This window comes from Balaenoptera acutorostrata, chromosome 4 (genome assembly GCF_949987535.1).
Source record: "Balaenoptera acutorostrata chromosome 4, mBalAcu1.1, whole genome shotgun sequence".
NCBI lineage: Eukaryota > Metazoa > Chordata > Mammalia > Artiodactyla > Balaenopteridae > Balaenoptera > Balaenoptera acutorostrata.
This window is the reverse complement of record NC_080067.1, coordinates 122,431,340-122,459,030: the sequence shown is the minus strand read 5'-3', so window position 1 is coordinate 122,459,030 and position 27,691 is coordinate 122,431,340. Positions and strand designations below refer to the sequence as shown.

Sequence of the window (27,691 nt, the reverse complement as noted above, 5' to 3'; positions counted from 1 at the left end):
GGAAAAAGATATTCCATGCAAATGGAAATCAAAAGAAAGCTGGAGTAGTAATTCTCATATCAGACAAAGTAGACTTTAAAATAAAGACTATTACAAGAGACAAAGAAGGACACTATATAATGATCAAGGGATCGATCCAAGAAGAAGGTATAACAGTTGTAAATATTTATGCACCCAACATAGGAGCACCTCAATACATAAGGCAAATGCTAACAGCCATAAAAGGGGAAATTGACAGTAACACAATCATAGTAGGGGACTTTAACACCCCACTGTCACCAATGGACAGATCATCCAAAATGAAAATAAATAAGGAAACACAAGCTTTAAATGATACATTAAACAAGATGGACTTAATTGATATTTATAGGACATTCCACCCAAAAACAACAGAATACACATTTTTCTCAAGTGCTCATGGAACATTCTCCAGGATAGATCATATCTTGTGTCACAAATCAAGCCTTGGTAAATTGAAGAAAATTGAAATCGTATCAAGTATCTTTTCCGACCACAACGCTATGAGACTAGATATCAATTACAGGAAAAGATCTGTAAAAAATACAAACACATGGAGGCTACACAATACACTACTTAATATCAAAGTGATCACTGAAGAAATCAAAGGGGAAATCAAAAAATACCTAGAAACAAATGACAATGGAGACACGACGACCCAAAACCTATGGGATGCAGCAAAAGCAGTTCTAAGAGGGAAGTTTATAGCAATACAAGCCTACATCAAGAATCAGGAAACATCTCGAATAAACAACCTAACCTTGCACCTAAACAATTAGAGAAAGAAGAACAAAAAAACCCAAAGCTAGCAGAAGGAAAGAAATCATAAAGATCAGACCAGAAATAAATGAAAAAGAAATGAAGGAGACAATAGCAAAGATCAATGAAACTAAAAGCTGGTTCTTTGAGAAGTTAAACAAAATTGATAAACCATTAGCCAGACTCATCAAGAGAAAAAGGTAGAAGATGCAATTCAATAGAATTAGAAGTGAAAAAGGAGAAGTAACCACTGACACTGCAGAAATACAAATGATCATGAGAGATTACTACAAGCAACTCTATGCCAATAAAATGGACAACCTGGAAGAAATGGACAGATTCTTAGAAATGCACAACCTGCTGAGACTGAACCAGGAAGAAATAGAAAATATGAACAGACCAATCACAAGCACTGAAATTGAAACTGTGATTAAAAACCTTCCAACAAACAAAAGCCTAGGACAAGATGGCTTCACAGGCGAATTCTATCAAACATTTAGAGAAGAGCTAACACCTATCCTTCTCAAACTCTTCTAAAATATTGCAGAGGGAGGAACACTCCCCAACTCATTCTACGAGGCCACCATCACCCTGATACCAAAACCAGACAAAGATGTCACAAAGAAAGAAAACTACAGGCCAATATCACTGATGAACATAGATGCAAAAATCCTCAACAAAATACTAGCAAACAGAATCCAACAGCACATTAAAAGGTTCATACACCATGATCAAGTGGGGTTTATTCCAGGAATGCAAGGATTCTTCAATATACGCAAATCAATCAACGTGATACATCATATTAACAAATTGAAGGAGAAAAACCATATGATCATCTCAATAGATGCAGAGAAAGCTTTTGACAAAATTCAACACCCATTTATGATAAAAGCCCTGCAGAAAGTAGGCATAGAGGGAACTTTCCTCAACATAATAAAGGCCATATATGACAAACCCACAGCCAACATTGTCCTCAATGGTGAAAAACTGAAACCATTTCCACTAAGATCAGGAACAAGACAAGGTTGCCCACTCTCACCACTATTCTTCAACATAGTTTTGGAAGTGTTAGCCACAGCAATCAGAGAAGAAAAAGAAATAAAAGGAATCCAAATCGGAAAAGAAGAAGTAAAGCTGTCACTGTTTGCAGATGACATGATACTATACATAGAGAATCCTAAAGATGCTACCAGAAAACTCCTAGAGCTAATCAATGAATTTGGTAAAGTAGCAGGATACAAAATTAATGCACAGAAATCTATTGCATTCCTATACACTAATGATGAAAAATCTGAAAGTGAAATTAAGAAAACACTCCCATTTACCATTGCAACAAAAAGAATAAAATACTTAGGAATAAACCTGCCTAAGGAGACAAAAGACCTGTATGCAGAAAATTATAAGACATTGATGAAAGAAATTCAAGATGATACAAATAGATGGAGAGATATACCATGTTCTTGGATTGGAAGAATCAACATTGTGAAAATGACTCTACTACCCAAAGCAATCTACAGATTCAATGCAATCCCTATCAAACTGCCACTGGCATTTTTCACAGAACTAGAACAAAAAATTTCACAATTTGTATGGAAACACAAAAGATCCTGAATAACCAAAGCCATCTTGAGAAAGAAAAATGGAGCTGGAGGAATCAGGCTCCCTGAGTTCAGACTATATTACAAAGCTACAGTAATCAAGACAGTTTGGTACTGGCACAAAAACAGAAACATAGATCAATGGAACAGGATAGAAAGCCCAGAGATAAACCCACGCACATATGGTCACCTTATCTTTGATAAAGGAGGCAAGCATATACAGTGGAGAAGAGACAGCCTCTTCAATAAGTGGTGCTGGGAAAACTGGACAGGTACATGTAAAAGTATGAAATTAGAACACTCCCTAACACCACACACAAAAATAAACTCAAAATGGATTAAAGACCTAAGTGTAAGGCCAGACACTATCAAACTCTTAGAGGAAAACATAGGCAGAACATTCTATGACATAAATCACAGCAAGATCCTTTTTGACCCAACTCCTAGAGAAATGGAAATAAAAACACAAATAAACAAATGGGACCTAATGAAACTTAAAAGCTTTTGCAGAGCAAAGGAAACCATCAGGAGCCAGAGCAGCACAGCTGCAACCACCCAGCAAGAATCCCGCCCCCTCCCCTCCTTGCCAGCCTGTCAGGAGAGCCCTGTGCTGTAGAGCATCAGTCCCCAAGGGCTGGTTTCCTGGAAGAAAATTTTTCCATGGACTGGGGGTCCGGGGTGGGGGGGGGAATGATTCAGGCCTGATGCTAGCAATGGGGAGGGGGGGGATTGTGGACCCCTGCTCTAGAGCGAGCTCCCACCTCTCCGTTATCTGATCAGAGAATAAAGCTTTCCTTTGCTCCTAACCCAAACTTGTTTGGCTCAAAGGACACTGGACAGAAGGACCCTTGTTGGGGACCCACTCAGGAGGATCTGTAACACAACTATGTGACTCATCACCTTTTGAAACTTCATTCATTTCATTGATTGAATTATGCTCTAAGAAGACCCAGATAAACCAGATATGGCTTCCAACCTCAAAAACCCTTTTTATGGGCTGGAAATATCTTTTTTATCACTGAGCTCAATTCACTAATGGTTCATTTCATCTTATGATGATGAAATTTGTTTTACAATTTCACATTCTCCCTCATGTATTTGTTCCTTTCTGGACTCATTGCCACGGCCCTGGTTCATATCTTTATTTCCTGAACTATTTTTCCTGACCATCCTAGCCGTAAGTCATAGACATCATATGATTTAGAACTTGCTGGGCCCTAAACATTTCTATCCCAGTGATTCTCAAACAGTGGTTGCCATACTTCTAATGAGTCATGGTGTTCGTAAAGGTGGATCCTCATAAATCTGTGAGAATTCCTTTTTCTTCAGTTCTTTTGGATGCAAAAAAAGTATGCCAGGATTTTCTTTCTCTCTCCTCCTTCTGACCACACTTAAGTATATCTATTTTAAAGAATGGAAACAGAATTTTATCAGTTTTCTTTATATTATATACTTCCCACAATTAAGGAAAGAATAAACCTTTAAGCCACAAATGTAGACAGTCTAGACACGGTTATTAAACTTAAATTTAATTGAAATTAAAAATCTACTTCCTTACTCTTGCTAGCCACGTTTCAGTTTCAAGGGTTCAACAGCCATATATGACTAGTGGCTACCATGCTGGGCAATGTGGATATAGAATATTTTAAAAATCACAGAAACTCCTATTGGATGGTATTTGATGGAAGAATGCCCTCGGACTGCCCACATTAAGCCCAGGACTAACTGATGCTGCTTTTGAACCATATCTTGTTCCTTAGTCCTCAAGAATTCCCATGGAGCCTGCAACTGAGAGCTAAGGGGCAACAAAATCTGAGTTCTAAGACCCAAAGACTCGTGAAGTGATCAAGTGGAAGGAGGCCTGTGTTTTTCCCCACAAACCTTAAAAAATGATGTTCCCTGAACTCTACTCCAAAGTAGCAGCAGTCATGTGGATGGATACAGAACAAGAGCTTTCAAACACCTCCCTTCCTCACCAAGAAAAAGGTGTGAGACCAGCTTTACCCCAGAGTGACGACAAATCCCTGATGAAGGAGGGCCAGTGTCAGATGAACATGGGTCATCTGGTGTCACTATGAGAGCCATTTAGGATCTTGAAGTTATCTAAATATGACAAAAATCAGAATCCTAAAATCTGTATAGGAGAAGGGAAATTTAGCAACCCCAGTTAGTCCCTCTGGAAAGCGGATGTAGGATAAGAGACTCAGAAGAAAGACTGCCTTATATTTGTGCCCCCTGCATGGGCTGTCCCAGAGCATCCTAGCACTACAGGTCACTACTAATGTCTTCTGCTGTTTGTCTGATGGAGTTAGAATTAAATCTTAATCCCTACTGCAGGATCCACTGAACCAGCTTGATTGCTGTATTCCTTTGATCCTTGAGTGCTCTTTGTTATTAAACATTCTCTAAGGACCCATACAGTCTCACTCCTGTAGACTCTGTTCCCTCTTACATTATCTCCAGGGTCTTTTTGCCCTTGTAATGGACTCACCCCTAGCACTTGATTTTCCTTTTTATTTCGGACAGTTTGCTCCAATTTCTACCGCAATCTACTCTTTTATGCTTGTAAATGCACCCAAACCTAAACCCCAATGCTTTAATCAATGAATGAAGTCCTGTTCCATATAGACCATATATTGAAAACAAATGTTAGCATTTAAACTGATTCCTAGACTCTTTGATCAATCTTTTCTCCATATTTGGATTCTGTAAATTCTCAGAATTTACAGCCGTTAAAATTACAACTGGGGCAGCCTCTCTGACCCTGTATCTGGGCTACGTTATACAGAGCTAGCTCTACTTCAAGTTAGTACTTCCTGGCTCAGTTGAGGTTGGGTCATTCCAGAGTCTCTAAAATCACTCTATGCCTCCATTTTGGCCTAATATGGCCAAATGGTCTGTAACACTTCATGCCCAGGTCAACCCAAATTACATTTCCTTCCACTTACACAAATCCTACAGCTTTCCCAAAGACTATTTCAAGTCTCCTTTCTATGTGAAACCTTCCTTAACTGCCTACACACATTGTAGATTTCCTGCTTATCTGATCTCTTACAATATCTGCATTTAGTTCCACACATTTATTATGTATGCTAATAGTTCTCCCTAATTTCTTGAAGGCAATGGCTCATTTATTCATTTACTCAGTCTTCCAACTTTTATAAAAATGTGTAAAAGCCACTCTCTTAGATGATAAAGGTACAACAGGTTAAAAAGTTCCTATTCCAAATCTGAAGAACCCACAATTTATAGAGGAGTACAGACTAAGAAGGCAAAATACACCTGTTGATTTAATAACTCAGTGATAACTACGGGAGGGAGGAAACTCTTTAATTTAGAGTTATAAAATACATGATACATTACATGATAATTACATGAAATTACATGGTAATTACATGATAGTTTATAACTATCATGTAAATAAAAGGCTCTGAATGGTTAAGAGGTGGTATTTAAAATTGTATTTTCAAGAAAGGACAAATTAAACTTTAGGGTCATGCTAGGTATAAGGATCAGCTAGGTTTTGGGGTGGGTGGGAAAGGGCTTAGACTCAAAGAGAAATAGGTAACGACTGTATAGAGAAGGATGGCTTTGTTGCATGAAAAGACAGAGTGAGCCGAGGAAGAAGTAAAAGGTACTATGTAGATGGAAAATGATCATGGAAAGAAATTTTATTGATACATAAATATAGACAACCATAAAACATTCAATTCCATTCATTTTCTGAGGAGGAGTTAAGTGATGTAACAGTGGACAGAGAACATCATTTAATTTCATGGAGTAGAGTTGACTAGAAGTTTCAGGGACTATAGAAAGAGGACCCTATAAAGAAATTAATGCAACCAATATTGATGAGTCAAAGTTCTTTCATAGCAAAATAAATGTATATTCAAAGGACACACTAGAACTTTTTAACATACACTTCTATTTTTTCAGATCCCTTATTTTAAAGCACATAAGGATACAGTTCATTTAGAAATTGGGAATTTCTTCAATCTTTTACCTTCTTGTAGATCAGTCCAATTACAGCTGTCCTAATTTTTGCTGAAGTGAGCATGTTAAAACGTTGGTACTGCTGAAGGATCAGGGTTTGCAAGAAGACAACGACAAAAAGTGCCAAAGCATAACCATAGCCACTCCAGCCAAAATCTGGGCGGTGTTCACAGAAAATGATCATTTGCCTGAATGTCATATGCAAATTGAGAAAAGGGAAGAAATGTTAAACATCTGAAGTAATAAAATGCTTATGTGAATTAAGTACTGTCAAAATGTTACACATACACACACACACACACACACACACACACACTTGCCTGTTTTTTTACTTGCCCAATTTGGCATCCTTTCCCCCTTTATTTTTACTCAAGTATATATAATAAATAGAATCAACAATTATTATCGCAGGCTTGTGGGCAGAAGGATATTTTCTAGTTTTCATATGGCAATCTCATCAAAAAATTAAATGTTCTGGCCTAACTTCATCATGAAAATTGAGACACAGAGACATTTAAAAGTTCTTTTTTTTTTCTGAAATCATGCATTTTGTTAAATATAGGGAAACATGACAATTAGAACTTAAGTAGAGAATCTCTTAGCATGGCAAAAAGACACTGTTTCTTTAAAGGCCTGAATTATAGCTCACCTTTTATTACTTTTATGCATATCCAATTTCTCTCTCCTCTACCGTTACTTATTTCCTCTTAAGTTTGGTGATAACACGGTCATCGTGATTAAGGTCAATGCTGGGTACACCTAGACAATGGGGATGGTTCTAATTATCTAAACTTCGATCTACTTTATTGACAGTTTGGACAGTTAATGGATGTACACTTAAAAGCAATTCATGTTGCCAGAATTGCTTTATAAACCAAGTACTTCAAAAATTATCTTTATTGGGGCTTCCCTGGTGGCGCAGTGGTTGAGAGTCTGCCTGCCAATGCAGGGGACACGGGTTCGAGCCCTGGTCTGGGAGGATCCCACATGCCGCGGAGCAACTGGGCCCGTGAGCCACAACTACTGAGCCTGCGCGTCTGGGCCTGTGCTCCGCAACAAGAGAGGCCGCGATAGTGAGAGGCACGGCGCGCGCACCGCGATGAAGAGTGGCCCCCACTTGCCGCAACTAGAGAAAGCCCTCGCACAGAAACGAAGACCCAACACAGCCATAAATAAATTAATTAATTAATTAAAAAAAAGAAGTAACCTTAAAAGTTATCAAAACAATATTCAAATATTTAAAAAAAAATTATCTTTATTAAAATTGTACCTTAGAATCAAATATAATACCAGTGCCTCTAAAAATCCTACTATAAACCTCTAGTCACTGAAAATCACTATTTGAAGTGACCACAACCCACATAAACATTATACAACAGCAGGTTCTGTATTTTTAGTTGATGTCTATCAGATGCCATCCATTGGGACTCCAAATTATTTTTACAAAAGCAACTTACTAAATAACTTCTTGGTCTCAGAATTAAATTTCCTGAACGAGAAGCACTATTCTTCTTACTGTAGATACATCTATCAATTAGACTGTTTCCTGTTTCATAAAATCAAACAACTAAATGACTATCACCAGGTACTATATTAATATGGAACTACTAAAAATATTTCCAGGAAATACTGTAAATAATCTGTGATCAAGGCATGGTAAAGATCGTAAACCTATATTCATGATATCAGATATAAATACTCATTTTTTTGTTTGACTGACATTAGAATAAAATCCCAATAAATGGGAAAAAAGAGTAAGCACCATGATCAACAAGAAACAAATTTCTTCTACTAGTAAATTAATGAAAGTATTATTTTGATATATTTATTATACATGAGACATGATCATATAAATTCATAAAATTCTTTCTGATGACTCAATTCTTCCCCAATGCAGGAATTGTAAGCTTATTCAGCTACTCTAGAATGAGTGTTTCTTGGAAAAGCATAGCTTTGGATAAGTCCATTTACTCAGTAATCCATTCAGGAAATGTATTTCGTTCTATGTGCCAGGCTCTGTGCTAGGAGCTAAGGACACAAAAATTGAATAAGTTCCTGGAGGAACTTATAGTCTACTCAGGGAGAAAGACATGTCAACTGACTCATTTCAATGCAATGTTGAAATTTCTGTTTTGCAGGTGTGATCAAGCTAGTATGCTATAAAAAGTGTGTGACAAAATTAGGAAGACAATTCTCTACCCCACAGCCAAGGACTTAACAATTCTTTAGTACCCAACAGACTGCACATTTGGGAAGAACACAGAGACACTGAATTGCCATCGTCTATAACTATTTTCAGAAAGAGTGACCACAGTGACATTCTCTAATGAGTTTCTTGAGCAGTAGTCAGTCATTGGCAAATGGAAATCAGAACATGACTAAGAATGGCTGGAGATCACTTGCTACTCCTCTCATTTTGAATTTGAACCTAATTCCCCTCCCTTTGGATCTGAGCTGAATTAAGGGATTGCTTGACCAAAATAATATGGCTCAAGTGACATTCTGGGATTTCCAAGTCTAGGTCGTAAAACGACTTGCCTAAACTTCTTGGAATGTTTACTCTGGGAACATCCAGCTGCTATGTAAGAAGATCAACTAACCAGAGACCTCAATGCTTAAGCTAACCATTCAGAGAAGCTGTGGAGAGAGAGAAAAAGAGGGAAAGAGAGATGACCATTTCCAGCCATCTTAGCCCAGGCATCAGGCATATAAGTTTAGAAGCCATCTTCACATTCTGGTACCAGCAGATGCAGAAAAGAATCAAGGTATCACTCAGCCAGCAGCCAGGTCCAAGTTCCCAGATGCATGTCTCTATTGGAGCTGCTACAACTATCTCAACCCTTCAAGCTACTCAGTGAATGCCCCAGTCATTGTGGAGCAGAGAAAAGCAATCTCTCTCTGAAGTCCTGGTCCACAAAATCATGAACATAATAAAATCATGGTTGTTTTATACCACTTAGTTTTGAAGTGGCTAATTTTGCAGCAATAGATCACCAGAACAAGGCAGGAGAGAAGATGCTGGCCAATGCATCTCTCATAGATGGACTTCTGGTCATAGATGAACGGTAATTACTCAGTGGTAACTACTTAAAAATAACTGGGATATTCAGAGGTGAGGGGCAGAGGCAGGGGGAATGAGACATCTGTTATCTTGTCTGTGGGAGGAGGGGACGGTTAATCCAGGAGACATTTGGCTTATATGTCTATACACAAGGGAACCAAATAGAGACTCTGGGGTAAAAACAACAGAAACAGTTTTCTGACAGCAATAAAACAGCTTCTGCCCTTGGATTCCTTAACACCATTCTCTTTCGGTTCTCCTCTCTCTGTTACAGCCACTCCTTCTCACTATCTTTTTTTTTTTTTTTTAAAGGAACTCCTTTATTTATTTATTTATGGCTACGTTGGGTCTTCGTTTCTGTGCGAGGGCTTTCTCTAGTTGCGGCGAGCGGGCCTCTCACTATCGCGGCCTCTTTTGTTGCAGAGCACAGGCTCCAGACGCGCAGGCTCAGTAGTTGTGGCTCACGGGCCTAGTTGCTCCATGGCATGTGGGATCTTCCCAGACCAGGGCTCGAACCCGTGTCCCCTGCATTGGCAGGCAGATTCTCAACCACTGCGCCACCAGGGAAGCCCTCACTATCTTTTGATGGATTTCCCTGTCTTCACCACCTCTACACACTGAAAAAGCTTATTATTTTTTGTGTGGACATCTTTACTTCCCTTCACTGTAGCTAAAGTGAGCTCATCCAGAACAGTAGCTTGATATACCCAGTCTAATTTTGAACAATCCCAAATTTATCACTCTAGCCTATATCTTTCTTAACTCCAAACTTACGTAGATGATTGCTCATTCAAACTTTTTACCTATATGTCTGTCAGGGATCCCCAAGACCACTCCCTCGTTAAATGATTCATTAGAACAACTTTTAGGACTCAGCATATAGTCATATCCACGACTATTAATTATTATGGTGAAAGGATGCAAAACAAAATTAACAAAGAGAAAAGGTGAGTGGGGTGAAGTCTAGGGGAAAACAGGTACAAGCTTCAAAAAGTCCTCTCTCAGTAGAGTCACAGAGAACACTCTTAATTCTCCCAGCAGCTAGTTGTGGCAAATATGTGAAACGTTGTCCACCAGGGAAGCCCTTTAAAGACTCAGCATCCAGGGCACCCTCTTCCTAACACACGCACAAATTCCAGACTCCCAGAAGGAAAGCAGGTATTCAGCATGGACCATGTTGACTGTATAAACAGTCTGGACATATTGAACCACTCCTATCAGTTAAGGTAGTGGGAACCCTCCTGAAATTCAAGTTCCAACCGCCAGCCAAAGGCCAGCCCTATAAACAGACCTTCCAAAGGACAGCAGTCAGGTTTGCCATTTCAATTCTTTTCTGCAGAATGGCTAATACATATTTCAAATTTAGCAAATTCCACTCCCTCCTTGACTCTTTCCTGAGCCTTCCATACCTCAGTAAATGGTAACTCATTTACCTTGTGATTTAACAGAAACTCGGAAGCCATCCTTGACTCCTTTCTTCCTCTCTCAACCTATGTTCAATCTATCAGTGCATTATGTTGACTCTACCTTTAAAATAAAGCCAGGAGCTGACCACTTATCACCTTCATTGCTACAACCTAGTTGAAGCCATCATTGACTTTTGCCTGGATTATCTTAGCTGTTCCTTCTTCCACTCTTGCTCTATTTTATTCTCTGCACAGCAGCTAGAGTGATTCATGTAAAACTGAAGTCTAATCATATCATTCTATGCTCAAAATCTTTCAAAGGTTTCCCTTCTAATAGATCACGCTCCATCAGGCCCTTCAAAATCTTTTCCAGCCCCCCAAATCTTTCTGACCTCTTAAAGTCTTATCACTTTCCTTTTCTGATCTCTCAGCTTCTCTGCCCCAGTCTCACTTGCCTTCTAAGGGTCCTCAAAGACACCAAGCACACTGCTGCCTCATGGCTTTAGCCCTACTTGTGCTTCCTATTTGGAACAGATATGGTCTCGGCTTCCTCCCTAACTTCCTTCAGAACTTTGTTCAAATTTCACCTCATAACAAATGTCTTCCCTAATCACCTCACAGAAAAAAACAACTTCCAGTTCCCCAGACTGGTATTCCCTACCCTATTGCCTTGCTGCACTTTGCTTTCCTTAGCACTGATTATTTCTTAATACAATTTATATTTATTCATTTGCTTATTATTTATCTCTCCCTTCTAAGTGTCATCGGAGCAGGGACTTTTTGATTTTTTGCTCTGTCCCCATGGTCTACTTAGAACAGTTTGGCATGTAGTAGGTGCTTAATAAATATTGGATAAATATGTGCCTGAATATTATTTGGGATCCAGGCAACTCAGGATTAATTCTATTTTCATGAATTAAATTGTTCTTAAAAACTCCAACTTGAAAACTTATTCAAAACAAAAAATATAATTATTAGTTCATAAAAAAATGTTTCCTTGTGTTTCCTTCATATGACAGGCAGAGGTAAGGAAATGTCCCCTTGAAAAAGGTAGCATATAGTCAAGGACTCAATTTTAATGTCTGCCCGTGAATCCTTGCATATAGATACTATAGAAATATTATAGAAATTCTTTAATTTTTTTCTCTCTATGTGTACACATAAATATATACATATATACTTATGCATATTTATATATTATTACCTTGGCTGATAAATTTCAATTCCCAAACGTCCACAGCTAAGAAAAATAGTAGAGGTATGTGTCCTTTCATTTTCTAAACATATACTCAAGCCAGATTTCCTAGATTTGAACTGTAACTCTGGCATTTTCTAGCTGTATGGTCTTAGGCAAAGTACTAGAATTTCTTTGTTACTGCATTTTGATAGTGGGTACAATATTACTTCCTACATCATAGGATTGTTGTAAAGATTAAATAAGATAATTAATATAAAGATTTTAGAACAGTGCTTAGTACATGGTAGGTTTCAGTAATTACTCACTATAGTATCATAATTCACATTCATATCACAGGCAAACATAATAGACTGCCTGTATTCTAAATAAAATTTGTAATTGGGACCTATCTCACTCTTTTTTAGTGAATGATTTGCTTATCATTTTCCTGTGGGAAGAAGAAAAAACAAGGCTTCAACTTACTTCATTATGAGTGGGCTAGTGAAGGACAAAACATCAGCAAACACTTTGAATAAAGCAACTTGAATCAGGACAAACTTAAAGGTGTTCCACAATGCACGGAGTAGAGACGGTTTCCTGGTATGTGCCTCTTTATGAAAAGATGACTACATAATTAAAGAAAATAAAAACAATGTGAAAAGGGTACAGAACTAATACATAAAATATATATAAACTAACCATAAAATTAGTATTGTACTCCAAGGATAGTAAAGCAACAAAAAAAGAATAAATTCAGCTAAACTTGAAAATATGGCCCATATCATTGGTATGGTAGGTCTCCAAACCACATGGTATTATTTATACCATGTGGCATAAGTGGAAAAATATTTTATTTTATCACTTTTGTGAGTTTTGAAACTGTTTAATACAGTTTTTATCTTCAAATTATATTTTCTTTTTGAGAAGTCTAAAGACTATATATTCATATGTGTGTGTGTGTGTGTGTGTGTGTGTGTGTGCGTGTGTATCATGCTACATGTGGAGAACCTATCCCTGCCCCACAAGCTTTGGCCTTGGCCACTATATGACTTACTTTGACCAATAGACATGATTCTCTGAGATATGCAGACCATCTTTGCCATGATGGATGAGGAAAGATATTGGTGAGATGCCAAAAATTATATACATATCAACACATTTGCTCCTGAGCTTTGAAGGGAAGAGATGCTTAATAATTTGATGACAGAAATTAGCTGCAATAACAACCAATTATACTTATAGAAATGGCTTGTTATTTCACATATTTAAGGGATTTTCTATATTGATACCTCATATTTGGAACAAGCTTTATTAGTTTTTTAATTAAGTACTAAGAATTTAATAATTAATTACCTTTACTTTTTGCCTCTCTTGATTCTTTAAAACTTCCTTCCTCCATTGTTTTTCAAAGATGGGACACACAATATAGGAGGAATCACTTTCATTTAGTTCGAAAAGATCCTCTCTTTCCAAAGGTTTTTTATAGCCTAAAATAATTATTCTAAAAATGAAAGAGCAAGGTAAACAATTCAGCAAAACCAACAATGAAGTTAAAGCTAATTTTGCACACATTTGCTTGACTTCTTGATTTATAAATTATTTTATTGATCAGGTTGGAATGATTAGAGAGTGTGTTTGAAAACTCACACAACTCTATCCTGGAGTTCAATAATGTATAATAATCCTTTGTAGCTTTTAACAGGGCTGCTTAGATATCCAGTTATTCAGTGAGACACTAACTTCATTTACTCATCTCATACTGGAGACACCCACCTACCCTACCTCCCTTACCGAAATTTAAATAGCTAACTTTCACAGTAAGGTATTCACGCCAAAACCCATATTTGCTTTTTAGGCTTGTATCAGAAGAGAAATGGATCCATCCTCTGCTGGGACTATATATACCCTTTGACACTTGACTTTACAGAATGTCCAGGTGGAGTACCTGTATCTGCCCCACAAACTTAGGCCTTGGCCATGTGACTTACTTTGATCCATAGCATATGAGTCAATGTCACAGAGCCATTTTGGAGCTGATGCCTTAAGAAGTACGGCAAGATACTGCCAGCCTCTTAGTACTTCCACGTTCCTCCATTCAAAAAGCTTTCCCCAGAGTACATGGTGAGTAATTATGCAAAAACAATGGGTCTAAACTGAGATTTTCCCAGGCAAACAAAGGTGCATGGTCTAGTTATACCACAAAAGTTATTGTGGCAGACAATGATTTATATTTACCTTACACCCATCCCTTCTGCCTCATCTCTTCCTACTAACTGGAATTTGATATTTATTCATTTGAAAATCTCTTGAACTCAGAGTAAGTCCTTATTCCAGCCACAGAGCTTTGATCTATGATTGGTCTAAATCAGTCCTGGTAATCTCATTACTTTTTTGCTTAGCATTAAATAATATAACTCAGTTATGGCTAAGGAAATCTAAACAAAAGTCTCCTGAGGAGGACTTTCTTTTTCAAAAGAAGACACAAAACAGGGAGTTCCCTGGTGGCCTAGTGGTTAGGAGTCCACGCTCTCACTGCTGTGACCCGGGTTCAATCCCTGGTGGGGGAACTGAGATCCCGCAAGCCGGGCCGCGCAGCCAAAAAAAAAAAAAAAAAAGACACAAAACTTCAAAAGGAGAAAATGCTGCCTTCCTTTTCCTGCACCTTCCTCCTTCCTCCCTGTACTGAAGACATAATGGTCTGAGATGCAGAAGCCATCTTTGCCACCATGGGTGGAAAGCCAAATACTAGAAATGGAGGGTGGAAAGATAGAAAAAGCCTGGGTCCTTGATAACATTGCTGAGGTAGTTCACCAGCCTATTCCCTGCTGGTGAACTACCCAACAACATAAGAAAATATATACATATCTATTTAAGCTATTATTATTTGGCTATTCTGTTACCTGAAGCCAAACACACTGCTAAGTAATACAGTTCAGATATACTCAGTTTTGAGCTTGATGACATGACTCGTTCAATAAGAAATTAAACTACCATTTAAACCCAGGCCTTCTGACTCTATAGCTTCAGTTTTTTCCATTACAAAGTATATTAGTCCAAGAGACCATAACAAAGTATTACACTACTCCAAATTGGAACTGCTTTCATTGTCATTGTTACTGAACAATCTGAATTGATTGACCCTCAGATGGATTTAAACCCTGTGGTAACCAGTCTCCACTGGATTCAATTTTACTTTTATTACACTATCTAATATCATATTACAATTCATATTTAACAAAAAGGCTTAAATGTACTAAGAAAGGACCTTCCATAATCATGTTTCTGTTGGCTCAATATGCTGGACAATTTCCTTCAGTGCACTTTTAAAAACATATTAAGCAATAAACTACTTTTATGTCATATTAAGTCCTTCTATTCTGTTCCACAAAATAAATATTCATTTTCAAAATAAGATTGCATTGATTTTCACAAAAGCATTTTTAATAACATTTACTGCCTCAGCATTTTGAGTTAGAACTGTGCAAAACTCAGCGGTTTTGGTTCACGGGGATAAGTGACCCCTGGCTTTCATGCTGAGTCTCCAAATAATGCAGCATCTAAAAGTGACACTTAAGCTGAATTGATTGTGGTGTATTTGGGCTCGGCTGTGACTTCCCTTTTGCCAGGTGTGTGCTTCTTCCACCTCTTTTGCTCTCTTCTGGTCTAACTTTTACACATAAGCACCTAGGAAAAGAGGAAGTGGTGTTTCTTTAAATCAATTGAAAGCAGCTTTGGGGAAGCAACTAGGACCAGTAGTTGACCCTCCCAATGAGTGAAATGTAGCATGCACCAGGTCCCACAAACTTGTGGACTTTAGTCCTAAAGCAATAATAAAGGTACATACATGCATCTTGTGTTTTTTAGATTGATATTTCTTTTCAAAGGACATTCACTTAAACTACTTTGACACTCACAACACTCTAAAGCATGCAGAGCAATATTAATTTCCCATTTTTACAGGTGGCTAAACAGCAGGAACTCTAGGGACTGGCCACAGGTTTGTTTTTTTTTTTTTAATTTTTATGTATTTATTTATTTATTTATTTATGGCTGTGTTGGGTCTTGGTTTCTGTGCGAGGGCTTTCTCCAGTAGCGGCAAGCGGGGGCCACTCTTCATCGCGGTGCGCGGCCCTCTCACTATCGGCCACAGGTTTTTAAATGTGATATACACCAGTGCTAACTTAACTAAAGGCAGACAGTGTCATTAAGTGTAATATTTCTACTCTGCATTCAATTTTGTTACATTAGAGAGAATTTTGAGTGTATTTAACATTAACAAGGGTGCATAAGTATCTCATCCAGCTGATGTTAAAGGTAGTAAACCAGTGGCAGTTGGGTAGGAGGATGAGATGAAAAGTAAATTTTGTAGATGAGTAATAATTGAATACTTGGAAAGTATAGATATACAGTAGCATCATTTTCATTATTTTCATTATTGCTAATTACGTTTTTAAACATTTCTGGAAAGGGGTGATTGTGTAATGGGAAAAGGCAAGACAGTCTGTACAAAAATCGTAGGATAGGACAAAGTTAGGAAATGTACAAGTTTTATCAATATGTGAGCAAAAGGTAGGACAGATTGAATAGTGTATCCCTGGTTAAAATAATAATTCAACTGTGACCTATAAGAACTTTAACTAGATTTTTCCATGTATGTCAAGGGGATTATTCTATGACCGTGATTATTATACACTGATGACAGATTATATTTGCTAATAAAGCCTTCATAATTACTTGATCATCAACATGATCTAGACAGCTACTGCCTTAGAGATTAAGGCTCATAAGCATATAATTGGCTAATTGTTTGTATCATCTGAGTACATTTTAATTGAATTATTCATATAATTATGGGAGCTTGAATTTGGCCTAGGAAATAATTTCTGACTTCATTCTGTAACTCAAAGAACAGATCTGAGAACACAATTAACCACTGTCTTCAAAGAGACATTCTCTTAAACAATAGCTATGTTTCAGCTGCAATTGTTTGATCACCAGATAAGAAACCACATTAGATTAACGCCAATGATAGTTTCAGATAATGGCATGCCATGAAAATATCTCCTATCTAGTGCTGAGATGTTAAATTTAAACAGAAAATAAATGCGATATTCAAAAATTATAGCTTATTGCCTATTTGATCTAAGATATGGACTTCAAGCTATTGGGTTGCCATATTTTAAAATTTGCTATGTTTTATCTTGCTTATTACATTTAATTTCAGCTTCTTCCTTTAGGCCTCCTAAAATGGTGTTTGTAATATTTAATATAAATGCATATAGTTTTTATAACTTGATAATAAAAGTTTTAAAGTACATTTACTTAAAATTATTTGCATCATTTACATTCTGTGATAGTCTGTGACTTAAAAATGACACTCTGATAACTATGTATAAAATAGGTAACTAATGAGAGCCAACTGTATAGCACAGGGAACTCTACTCAGTGCTCTGTGGTGACCTAAATGGGAAGGAAATCCAAAAAAGAGGGGATCTATATAAATGTATAGCTGATTCACTTTGCTATACATTAGAAACTAACACAACATTGCAAAGCAACTATACTCTAATAAAAATTAATTTAAAAAAGAAAGAAAAAACTTATTATAATGGTATATTTGAAAAGCAGGATACAAAATTGTGTATGGAATCTGACAAGGGCAATGTCAGTGATTTTTTTAAAAGGCAAAGCATGAAACTAAAATGGAAAGAAATATCTGTGCTCCCCCCACCAAAACAATGAGAGTCTGAAATTTTTAAAGCCAGTGTAGACATCACTCTTTCTCTCAATTCATGGATGAGACAGAACTCAGGTTTGGAAAACATATCTACACATACACAAATTTGAAAAATCAAAATCGTTAACTGTAAATAGCCCACATTTACATTTACATTTCTATTTAACCTTTATTTTTTTCTAGTGCGTAACAATGTAGCATATTGGCGTAAAATTTTTGTCATCCTCTTTAAGTGATTCCTAGATTTGTATAACTTGGAATTCTTATCATAATTCAACCTCTTCTGCCCAATTATTTGCTCATCAAGTATATCAGTTTTCTACTTCAACAGCTTTCATAAAAATCACCAATCATCTTTACAATGGAGAATATACTCAGCTCTTATTTCAATTTACCCCTTTTCAGTATTTAGCCCTATTGGTCACTTCGTATTTCTCCTTTTTTGACAGTTTCCCTAGCTTGCAATCACATGTTTTCTTTGGTTTGTCTCTCATATTCTGAGTACTTAGCTTCCTTTGTAGACTCCCCCTCCTCTCATTGTTTAAATACTAAATGCACTGTTTGTTCATCCTATTCAATAGGCTCTCCTTCTGGATGATCTCAATCAGGCTCATGGCTTCAACTACTGATCTACGGTCAGTGACCCTCAAATCCACATCCATAGGTCTGAGAGCTACTTTTCCATAGATATTTTTTATGGGAATGAGTCAGGCACCGGAAATTGAAACTTCCCCAAACCGAAGTCACAAAATTTTTAACAACACCTAATCCTCTCAGTTATCTGAGCCAGAAATTGAGATTTATTCAACACTTTTCCCAGTTCCTCAATTTCCTCAACCAACCAACTCTCTCTCTTAAATAGCTCTTGAATCTGTTCCTTCCTCTTCATCATCTTTATCATTACCACAGTTCAGATGGTAACCATAAATTTACCAGGATACCCAAAGAGCCTTTTAACCTCTCTCTCTGTCTCCATTTTCATCTCCTACATATCATATCCACAGAATTGCAAAGGTGATTTTTCTGAAGTGCAAATGGTATGTCACTCTCTATTTAAAATCCTTCCCTGGCTTCTCACTATCTTCAGGATGTCCTAGAGAACTCTTTCTGACCTGTCCTTGCAGCTTGATCGCTTGCCACACCAACACTCTGCAATGTGGAAGGGTCAGTTCTCCTCTGCCTCTGTGGTTTGCATATGGTATTTGCTCAACTTGGAATGCCACGTGGCTCACCCCTACACCTTTTAAATGTTGGGTTAAACCATTAATCACTTGTGAAACATTCCCAAACTGTGCAAACTTGGTTAGATGACACTCCTGAAAATTGTTTCTCCATCATGTTTATACTGCCTTTTGCCTTTTTGGGTAATTGATAGTGTACTTCTTAATCTTTCTAATTCTACTATGAATTCCTGGAAGACAGGATCTAGGTCATTTATGTCTGCATTTTTAAAGGTTAGCATAATGTAGGGCATCTAGTATACAACCAAACTTTCCTTTTTTTTTACACCATTCGGCTACTCTTGAGAACATATTTGTAGATCAAATTGGGCAATTTTGTTTCTACCAACTAAAGATCAAGGAGCATTAAGATGATAAACTTAGTTTCATATTATCATAAAATTTCTGTTGGGAAAATAAATACATTTCTAAAGAAAGCTTCTGAATTTATAAAATTAGAAAAAAATCAACTCTTCTCATTTAATATGATGTAATTCTTGTGTTAAAGCCTTCATCACACATTATAGATGAATTACTCTATGAGAAGAATCACATTATATGTCTTACAAAAATGATTGTGTGTGTGTTTTAATAGTAGTATACATAAGTGTATATGAGAGCATTTCCAGGAAAGAGTAGAATAATGAAACGAACAAACAAACAAAAACGTGAAACATGAACTCAAAAAAACTGACTTCTAACATCAGGTCAGTGTGCTCCTACATGGGTATCAATGGACAAGTTACTTCCTCTTCCTGAGCCTCAGATTTTCTCATCTGTTAAAGCCTATCTCATAGGACATAGGGGAGAATTAAATGAAATAAAATGTATAAAGTGGGTAATATATTTGATGGATATATATTATATATATATATATATTTTTTTTTTTTTTTTTTTTGCCCTTCCCTAGTGCTAACAGGGGTACAAATCCTATAAAGGGGCAGCCTTATTACAGGAGTATTAGTAGTCTTATCTGTGGAACTATTTAGTATGTTACTATATGTGATTTTTTTGTAATAGATAATATGAGAAGAAAACCTATACAAAGTTATTTTGTAAAAATATTCATGCTTAGATTAAAGGAATAACATGTAGGTGTCATTTCTCTTGGAATCTTCCTCAGTGTGTTATACTACAGATAAATTAGTAAAATTCCTACCTGCTAAACCAGGAATAGGTCATCTTACTGAAGAATGAAGCACTTTTCTCTGGACTGCATTTCTAAAAAAAAAGAATATATATAAAACAACTATTGTATGAAGAAAATGTCTTTATTTTACATTTGAAATATCTTTGTCAGCAAGTGGAAGAGTAGACATGAAATCATTTATGTTTCAGCTACATTGATATTATAATCTTTAAGGAATACAATTAAGATATTCTTGGACAGTGGTTGCACTAGAAGAATTTTAAGATTTCTCCCAAAATTACAACTGCTTACATAGCAAGAAACCATGTAGAATAGGAAAATTATTTCTAAAATTCCCATTACTTCCTCTCTCTTTCTCTCTCTCTATATATACACACACACATATATATACATAGCTCCTTGAATTTATATGACTGTGTATATATGTATGCATATGCTTATGTATATGAATACATATATACACACATAATTTCGCTTACATATATGTATAAGCTAAATTTAAAACATTTTAATTGCTAAATTAAAAACAGTTTTGGCTTTCTTCTGAAAAATAGAAAAATAATAGACTATAACAGGCATTTGGTTTACTAACTTCTGTGTGTTTAATTACATAATTTGTAAAAATGTATAAATATACACACAATTATATATTTATCACTATTGCATATTATTTGGGGAGGTTATAATATTTCCATAAAATTCTTCCGATTGACCTGGTGAGTTCAACCAAAAGAGGAGGGGTTTAAAAGGGAAGTTCTCAAAAGTCACAATTTTACATTTTTAAGGTCAGCATCAATCTGTGCCTTTTAAAAAGTTAAACTACTCACAATATTAAATTTCATTCTTAGAAATTGTCCCATATTTAACAATTTTTGCATTGATCCTCTCTAATCCAGTTCTGATTTCATACTCAAAAAGTGTTTACCACATTTTTAAAAATTCTGATTCTAGAAGTAATGAGTGAAACAATGTTTCATCTTATACAGCAAAATGTCCCGACTATAGAGGAGAAAACGTAATACTCACTCCAAATCTGTTCTCTTAGTTATACCAAACGGTATACTCTAAATCTTTGAAGAAATGTATATGTGTGTGTGTATGTACACACACACAAACACACACATAGAGTTGACCCTTGAACAACATGAGTTTGAACTGCATGGATTTGAACATTTGGATTGCTTTCAATAGTAAGTACTACACAATCAGGGGTTGTTTGAATCTGTGGATGAGGAATTTTGGATGTGGAGGAACAGCATACATGGAAAGCCGACTATAAGTTACATGTGAATTTTCGACTTCGATGAGGCTCGGCGCCCTTAACCTCTGTGCTGTTCAAGGGTAAACTGTAATTTAGCAAATTGGTATCTATCCTTATATGATTATTTCAAGAAGTAAATGCTGTGACAAACGTAAAACATTTATCACATGGTGACCCCAAGTAACCACTCAAACATGTGAACTATAGAACTGTCATAACTCTTGTTACCAAACATATTATTTGGAAAATAAGTATCAATGCATATATCAGTGGGGAAAATGTTCTGAAAACTCTCTGATTAACCTGGAAGTCACATTTTATTTAACAGGGAGTTGCCAATTTGATAACTGGCCACCAGTGTGAAGATTGTATTCTCATCCAAAATACATATATTTCTGTGGCTGATTACAAACAGCTACAAATTCTTTGCAGCTTTTCCCATCAAGAGACAGACTCTATTTCCCACTCCTTGAATCTGGGCTGGCACTGCTTCTTGTTTTGATTATGAGAATGCAACAGGAGTGACATTAAGAGAACTCCAACTCTAAGCTTCAAGAGGCTTGCTATGCTTGGAACCCTGAGTGAACCACATGACTGAGACCCAGCTAACCTCCTGGAGGATGAGAGACCACATGGAGGAGAACCAAGGTTCTCATCTGGTCATCCTGGCCAACAGCTTGAAAACTGCCAGACATATGAGGAAATTGGTCCTACATAATCCAGCCACCAGCCAACTCTCCAGCTGATAGCACATGCCTGAGAGAGCTCAGCAGAGCTCAGCCAAGCTAACCCAAACCAGGACACCATGTAGCTGGTCCAGAGAATCATTAGCTAAATAAAAAAGGTTGTTGTTTTCAGGGCCAAAGTCTTGCAAAGCTACTAGACAAGGTTACTTTAGCAGGTCAAGAACTGGGTATTTGATTTAATATTTGCTCTAGGCCCATTTTGCATGTGAAAGCATCTTATACGAGGCTCTTTGAGTCCTCTGGTAAACAGCCTCCTTAAATGTGGGCCAGGCATCTTATACTGAATTTATTACAGTCAATTCCAAGCATATTTACCTCCCAGAAGAAATGGCAGGCAGGTAAAATATCTGGTAAATGTAATTAAGCCTTACCAAGCACCAAGAATGTATAAATGACTTCTCAATAAATAATTACTGAATTCATAACATGGGTCTCACTGAGTTTCTTATGGATATATTGCTGCAAAGCAACATCTATGTTAAAAACCAGGATATGACAATTCTGACAGTATCTTCCAATGTTCTAATTCACTCCCATCTTCTCCACAGGCCATTTTGCAATCCTTCTAACTCACCTATTCTCACTCTGACAGCACTTCCTCTGCAGATGTAACTGACACCAAATGATTTCTCATTTTTTTCATCTCCCCAGGCCCACTACAGGCCTTTGTTTTCTAAGCTGTTTTATCATCTTTGTACTTATCTACCACTGGGCATATAGTAGGCATCCCATAAACACACCTTAATATTAATGACTTATGGGCAATTTTCATTTGAATGGTGGTCCTGTTATTTCTGAGTTATGATGGAGGAGCAGAAAGTTTAGCCCACCTCATAGCTTGGGTCCAGGATTTAGTGAAATGTGTTGCTCTCAATCTTCTTTGGGTTCAACCTTCAGATGCGGCCTCCTGAGGATGTGGTGTGATTGCTACAGTTAACAATACCTCATAACCCCTAACTTCAGGTGCTTTCCTTGTGGGTATTAAAGGAGGGTCCTGGGAATCACGAAGGAAGTTATGGGAAAGTGTCTATACAGGCTCACGAAGAAGGGAAAACATCTAGAAAGCAAAAAGAACTTATGTTTCTTAATCACTTATTCTGTGCCAGATTCTGTACTAAGTACGTTATTAAATATAACATGTCTTTGTGGTGGGACTATTTTTGTCATCCCCATTTTATAGAAGAGGAAACTAAGACCTAGAGTTTAAAAAAAACTTGCCCAAAGTCCTCCAACTGAGAAGTATAAGACACTGGATTGGATCCAGTAAATTCATTGTATTTTCCAGCTCTACCTGCTACACACTGTTGCTGTTTGCTACTGCTTAGAAACACCTTTTTTCTTGTCCACTTCCTTGTACTTCACGTCTCCTGGCTACATCTTACTTGTGCTTCAATCCTCTGTAGGATGTATTGCCTTTGGTGATTCCTCTCCTTCATCCCAACCTCCAATGCTCAGATTCTTGTTCTGTGTTACCATAGTTTAAAGGCTCTTCAGATCTGCCCTCTCTGAATTTACCCTCACTCTTACCTGACTATCCAATCATTTGCCTACAGGTGCTTCTCTCCTGCTAGACTTTTAGTTTCTCTGCAGGACAGAAACTATGTTTGATCTACCTTTGTACTTCCAGGGCCCAGCTCATAACATGTTTTAGATGAATGAATATATGAATGAATGACTGTTAATCACTGCCAGTAAAAATTTTTAGAGGTTTTCTATTCATGGGTCACTATGCCAGCCCTAGAAATTCAATCAGAAGGTCAAGTTCTTGGCTTATAGGTCAGGTTGGAATTTTTATCTGAGATCTATTATGTCAAAAATATAAAGTCTCAGCAATGAAATGTAATCATACAAGGTTTTCAACATGCTTTGAAGCCATCAATTTTTTTTTTTTAACGTGGCATCATAGAAGTAACAAATAGAAAATGGGTATTTTCAATCTCGCCTAAATGGATTCTTGGTCCATAAAGCTACTGAGGTTGAGTAATAGTCAAGGAAATAAACATTGTTGGAATCTTAGAGGAAGAATCCACTAGCATTTGGGGTGAGGGAATTGTTTGAGTTTTAAAATTTCCCACCCCACCTATTTGTAATTCACTGCCTTTGGCCACCTCCGTGGTTAGACTAATGATGTTAAACCAGTTTGCCTGATTAAGCCTGCCATGTCTAAAATAAAAAAAGGTATATTGTCCTGGTGGAGCTCTTGCACATTTTTAAGGGACTTATTCAATACCTATATTTTATAGATTTAAATATAATTTGCTTTACTTTTAAAGAAATTTATAGTTTCATATGTAATCAGAAGAATAGCTGTCATATTCATTTGACACTTGGAGTTACTAACAAAAGCCAGGATTAAAACAAGGTCCTCTGAAATCTGAATCCGAAATCTTTTTTTTTTTTTTTCCTTTTTAGTACTACAGAACTACATGTGTTAAGGGCTAGTTCTAAGATCCAGTCTTGTGTAGTGATGAAAAGTAAAACAAAGAGAAGTTTTATTAGGGAAATTGCTCCTGATACACAGCTGCAGGGTTCATTTCCCTGTACTACTGCCTTAGCACATGACTTCTATTGTGGAAGGAGCACATGCTACGGGGGCCAGGGGGGAGGGTAGCAAGGCACAGTCAAATGTCTGCAGTTTTTGGATTTGCCCCAGGCCTCAGTGTCCTAATACCATGTCAGCTGACACACAGAGTTTACTTATCCCAGATCTCTCCTGTGGTTTTAATGGGCTCTATCACTGGTCCCATCCCAACCTCTACTCCTTCAGCCGAAGTCAGGTCCATTCATTCCTTTCTCAAATGTTTGTTTCTGTTTGCAAACAGGGGAGTCACTTAGACCTTCAAAGATGCTGCTTTCTCTCCTCCAGCAGCCACCTTGACTGAGATCGCGCTGGCTGAAGTTTCACACCACCCTGGGGTCTGATCTCAGCTCTCCCGACTGTGTGTGTGTCTGTGTGTGTGCGTGCGCGTCTGTCTGAGTCTGTGCTGTCCCTGTGTATTTACGACAAAAACAGGGATCTAAGACACCAGTTCACGTTTCAGGGTCTGGACAATCAGCTCTCCCCGCTTCCCCTCGCCGCCAGATGGGCCAGAAAACGTCCCGCCTCCCGCACCTCCACCGAGAAGCTTTACCTGCGCCTCGGGGCCCCGGGGGAGCCGCTGGTAGGAGCCGCTGGCCCTCCACCTCCCCAAGCTGGAAAACATGTTCCGCGCGGGCTCCCGGCGACGGGAAGAGGATGGAGGTCCGCGGCTGTCACCTCTCTTGGCTGGGGATGGTCAGTTCGGCGCCTGGAAGGTGGAAGGACGCGAGCACTCGGCCCGGGAGTCAGCTGTCGCCCTGCCCTCCACCAGCCCTTCCTGCGAGCGCCCTGGGCGGCGGCGGGGAACGGAGGGAGGAAAGGGAGGGGCGGAGTGGGAAGAAGTGGGACCTTCTGCAGAGGCCAAAGATCTCCTCTGCCTTTGGGGGAATTTGCACTTGACTCGGTAATTCTCACTCCTCAATTTCCAGGGTTGCTCTGTTAGAAAATGTGTCCCTTTATAAGAGCAGAAAGCTCTTTCTTCCTTGGGATGACATTTAGGTGTTTGCAAACAGTGTTAACAGCTGTCCCCTACAGAAAACTGTTAAGGACAATAGGTGTCAGTAGAATTTTACAGAGTGAACTAAACTGCAAGGGCTTTAAACTTAGAAACTAATGAAATGCTTCCCTTAGTATTACAAAACAATAACTGTATAGGGAATCTAAATTTTACTTTTCAAATTAATCATAAAGCTATGTAATAAATGGGAAAACTTCGTAGCATAGGATTAGCAAAGAACTAACTGAAATACATGACTTATAAAGGGGGATATGAAAATTAAGAATAGCATTTTGACTTTTAATAAATATTGATGGGTCATGAACCTTGTATAAATAAGTATTGGTGTATGCAACAAATCACTTTCCATGATATGTGTCTAATGGTCTAATGAAATACTTTGTTTCAGTTCAGTAAGAAGGTGAAATAACAGAAGAGGGAGTAATTTTAAGAATTCTGTATAATGAGGATAAGGCCATGTGATAATTTTACAAGGATGGGTATTTTGTTTGTATTATGTTTCAGGACCAAGGAACATTCTGTCTGCTTCTTGAAATTAATGTTAGAGGTAAATGGAAAGAATTGAGTATATATGAAAAGAAAAAGCCAGCATCCTTGAGAAAGGCGTTCAAAAGTTGTTACTTACTGGGAGTTTTAGCCTGCCCACAGAATGGGTCAAACTGAGGTACCAAAAATGTCTACATGAGGACTAGACCAAATGATACCTCATGGAATTAAAGTACTGGGGAATATTTAGAACATTTATTTGGCTTTCTTCCTCCCTTCAGAGGGTATTTGTCTGGCCCCATGCAAAGAGGAAGTTGTAGATTTCACTTTAAAATAAATGTGTCTGTGAAGAATTGAGGTTGAAGTTCAGGACTTAGAAATTTTGTTTCATGTCTCCCAGAACTTTTCACAAATTCACATACCAATTTGGGGACATCTTTTATTCAGCAGCCTCAGCCTGAGGGGCCCTTTCCCCCTCTGCACTTTTAAACTATTCACTCTGTGGATTCTTTGTGGAAAAGGCAAGGTGTTATAGAGATAGTTCCTGCTTTTTTCAGCTAGAAGGAAAGAAGAAACTTGAACCTGAACCAGAGGGGGAAGCCAGGAAGAAGAAAAGGCCTAGAAATAGCTCAGGCTCCAAACTCAACATATGTCTACCTTCCTCCTGTTGGAATTAATCCCCTCAGGAAAGGGCAGTTCTAGCAACTGGAAACAGACAGATTTTCATGAATACTCAGCTCTTTAAAGAGACCCAGCTCCTTGCTTGGTGGGGAAAGAGGAATCCCTAAGGTAATGGAATAGATGAAGTTAGAAAGGCCTATAGGTGTGTTGGGGAACTGGAGTGCTGGAACCCCTACCCAAAGGGATTGAGGGAAACATCTCTGGGAGCCCCACAAAATTACATTTTAATCTCAAGCTTCTGCAGAAGAAGATACAAGATAAGACTATGCTAACGAAAAGGAAGGCATGAGTTTTGGGGTGTTTGTTTTTAAGAAAGAAATTACAGTTTTTATTGCTTCAATGCTTAGTTAAGGAAAACTCAGTGAAGTATTCAGATTTGTCTAAGGAACAGAAAATATTAAATAAAATGACCCTGGCATAAACAAACCTTACCACAAAATTAGCATTCTGATTCACTGAATTCTTATGCTAGCTGAATTGTGAAATAAATATTTCCTTTTGCAGCAAAAAAAAAAAAAAAATCATAGACAAGTAAGGAGTGGAACGTATTTTATGTCACAATATTCAATTTTTTAGGTCGCTGGAAAGAGTCCTTAGTAGGGTTCTTAACTTTCCAGGGATTCTGCTCTACTTTACACGTTCTGCAGGCACTGCACCTCACCCTTTCTTGTTGAGGAGAGCCTCATAGATCAGGGTCAGAATCCCTGAGACTGATTAAAAGTAAAACTGAAAGAAAGAACTGCCTGTTTCCTATAGTTATCTGGGCATATGGTTGTCACCGTGGCAGAAAGGGGACAATTCT

The 27,691-nt window shown here is 37.6% G+C and overlaps 1 protein-coding gene across 2 annotated transcripts in view; it reads right to left on the bottom strand.

Annotated features, from left to right (window-relative positions):
- The window catches only part of LOC103019583 (multidrug resistance-associated protein 1-like), an 83,457-nt gene extending 58,006 nt beyond the window's left edge, over positions 1–25,451 (bottom strand). For both annotated transcript variants that reach the window (XM_007164113.2, XM_007164114.2), the window contains exons 1-5: positions 25,258–25,451; positions 20,129–20,190; positions 13,366–13,513; positions 12,496–12,638; positions 6,379–6,556 (exon numbers count right to left, since the gene is read on the bottom strand). In XM_007164113.2, the coding sequence (XP_007164175.1) occupies positions 6,379–6,556; positions 12,496–12,638; positions 13,366–13,513; positions 20,129–20,190; positions 25,258–25,329 (603 nt within the window). In that variant the 5' untranslated portion in view covers positions 25,330–25,451. The remainder of the gene's footprint in view (positions 1–6,378; positions 6,557–12,495; positions 12,639–13,365; positions 13,514–20,128; positions 20,191–25,257) is intronic.
- Between the last annotated feature and the right edge of the window lie 2,240 nt (positions 25,452–27,691).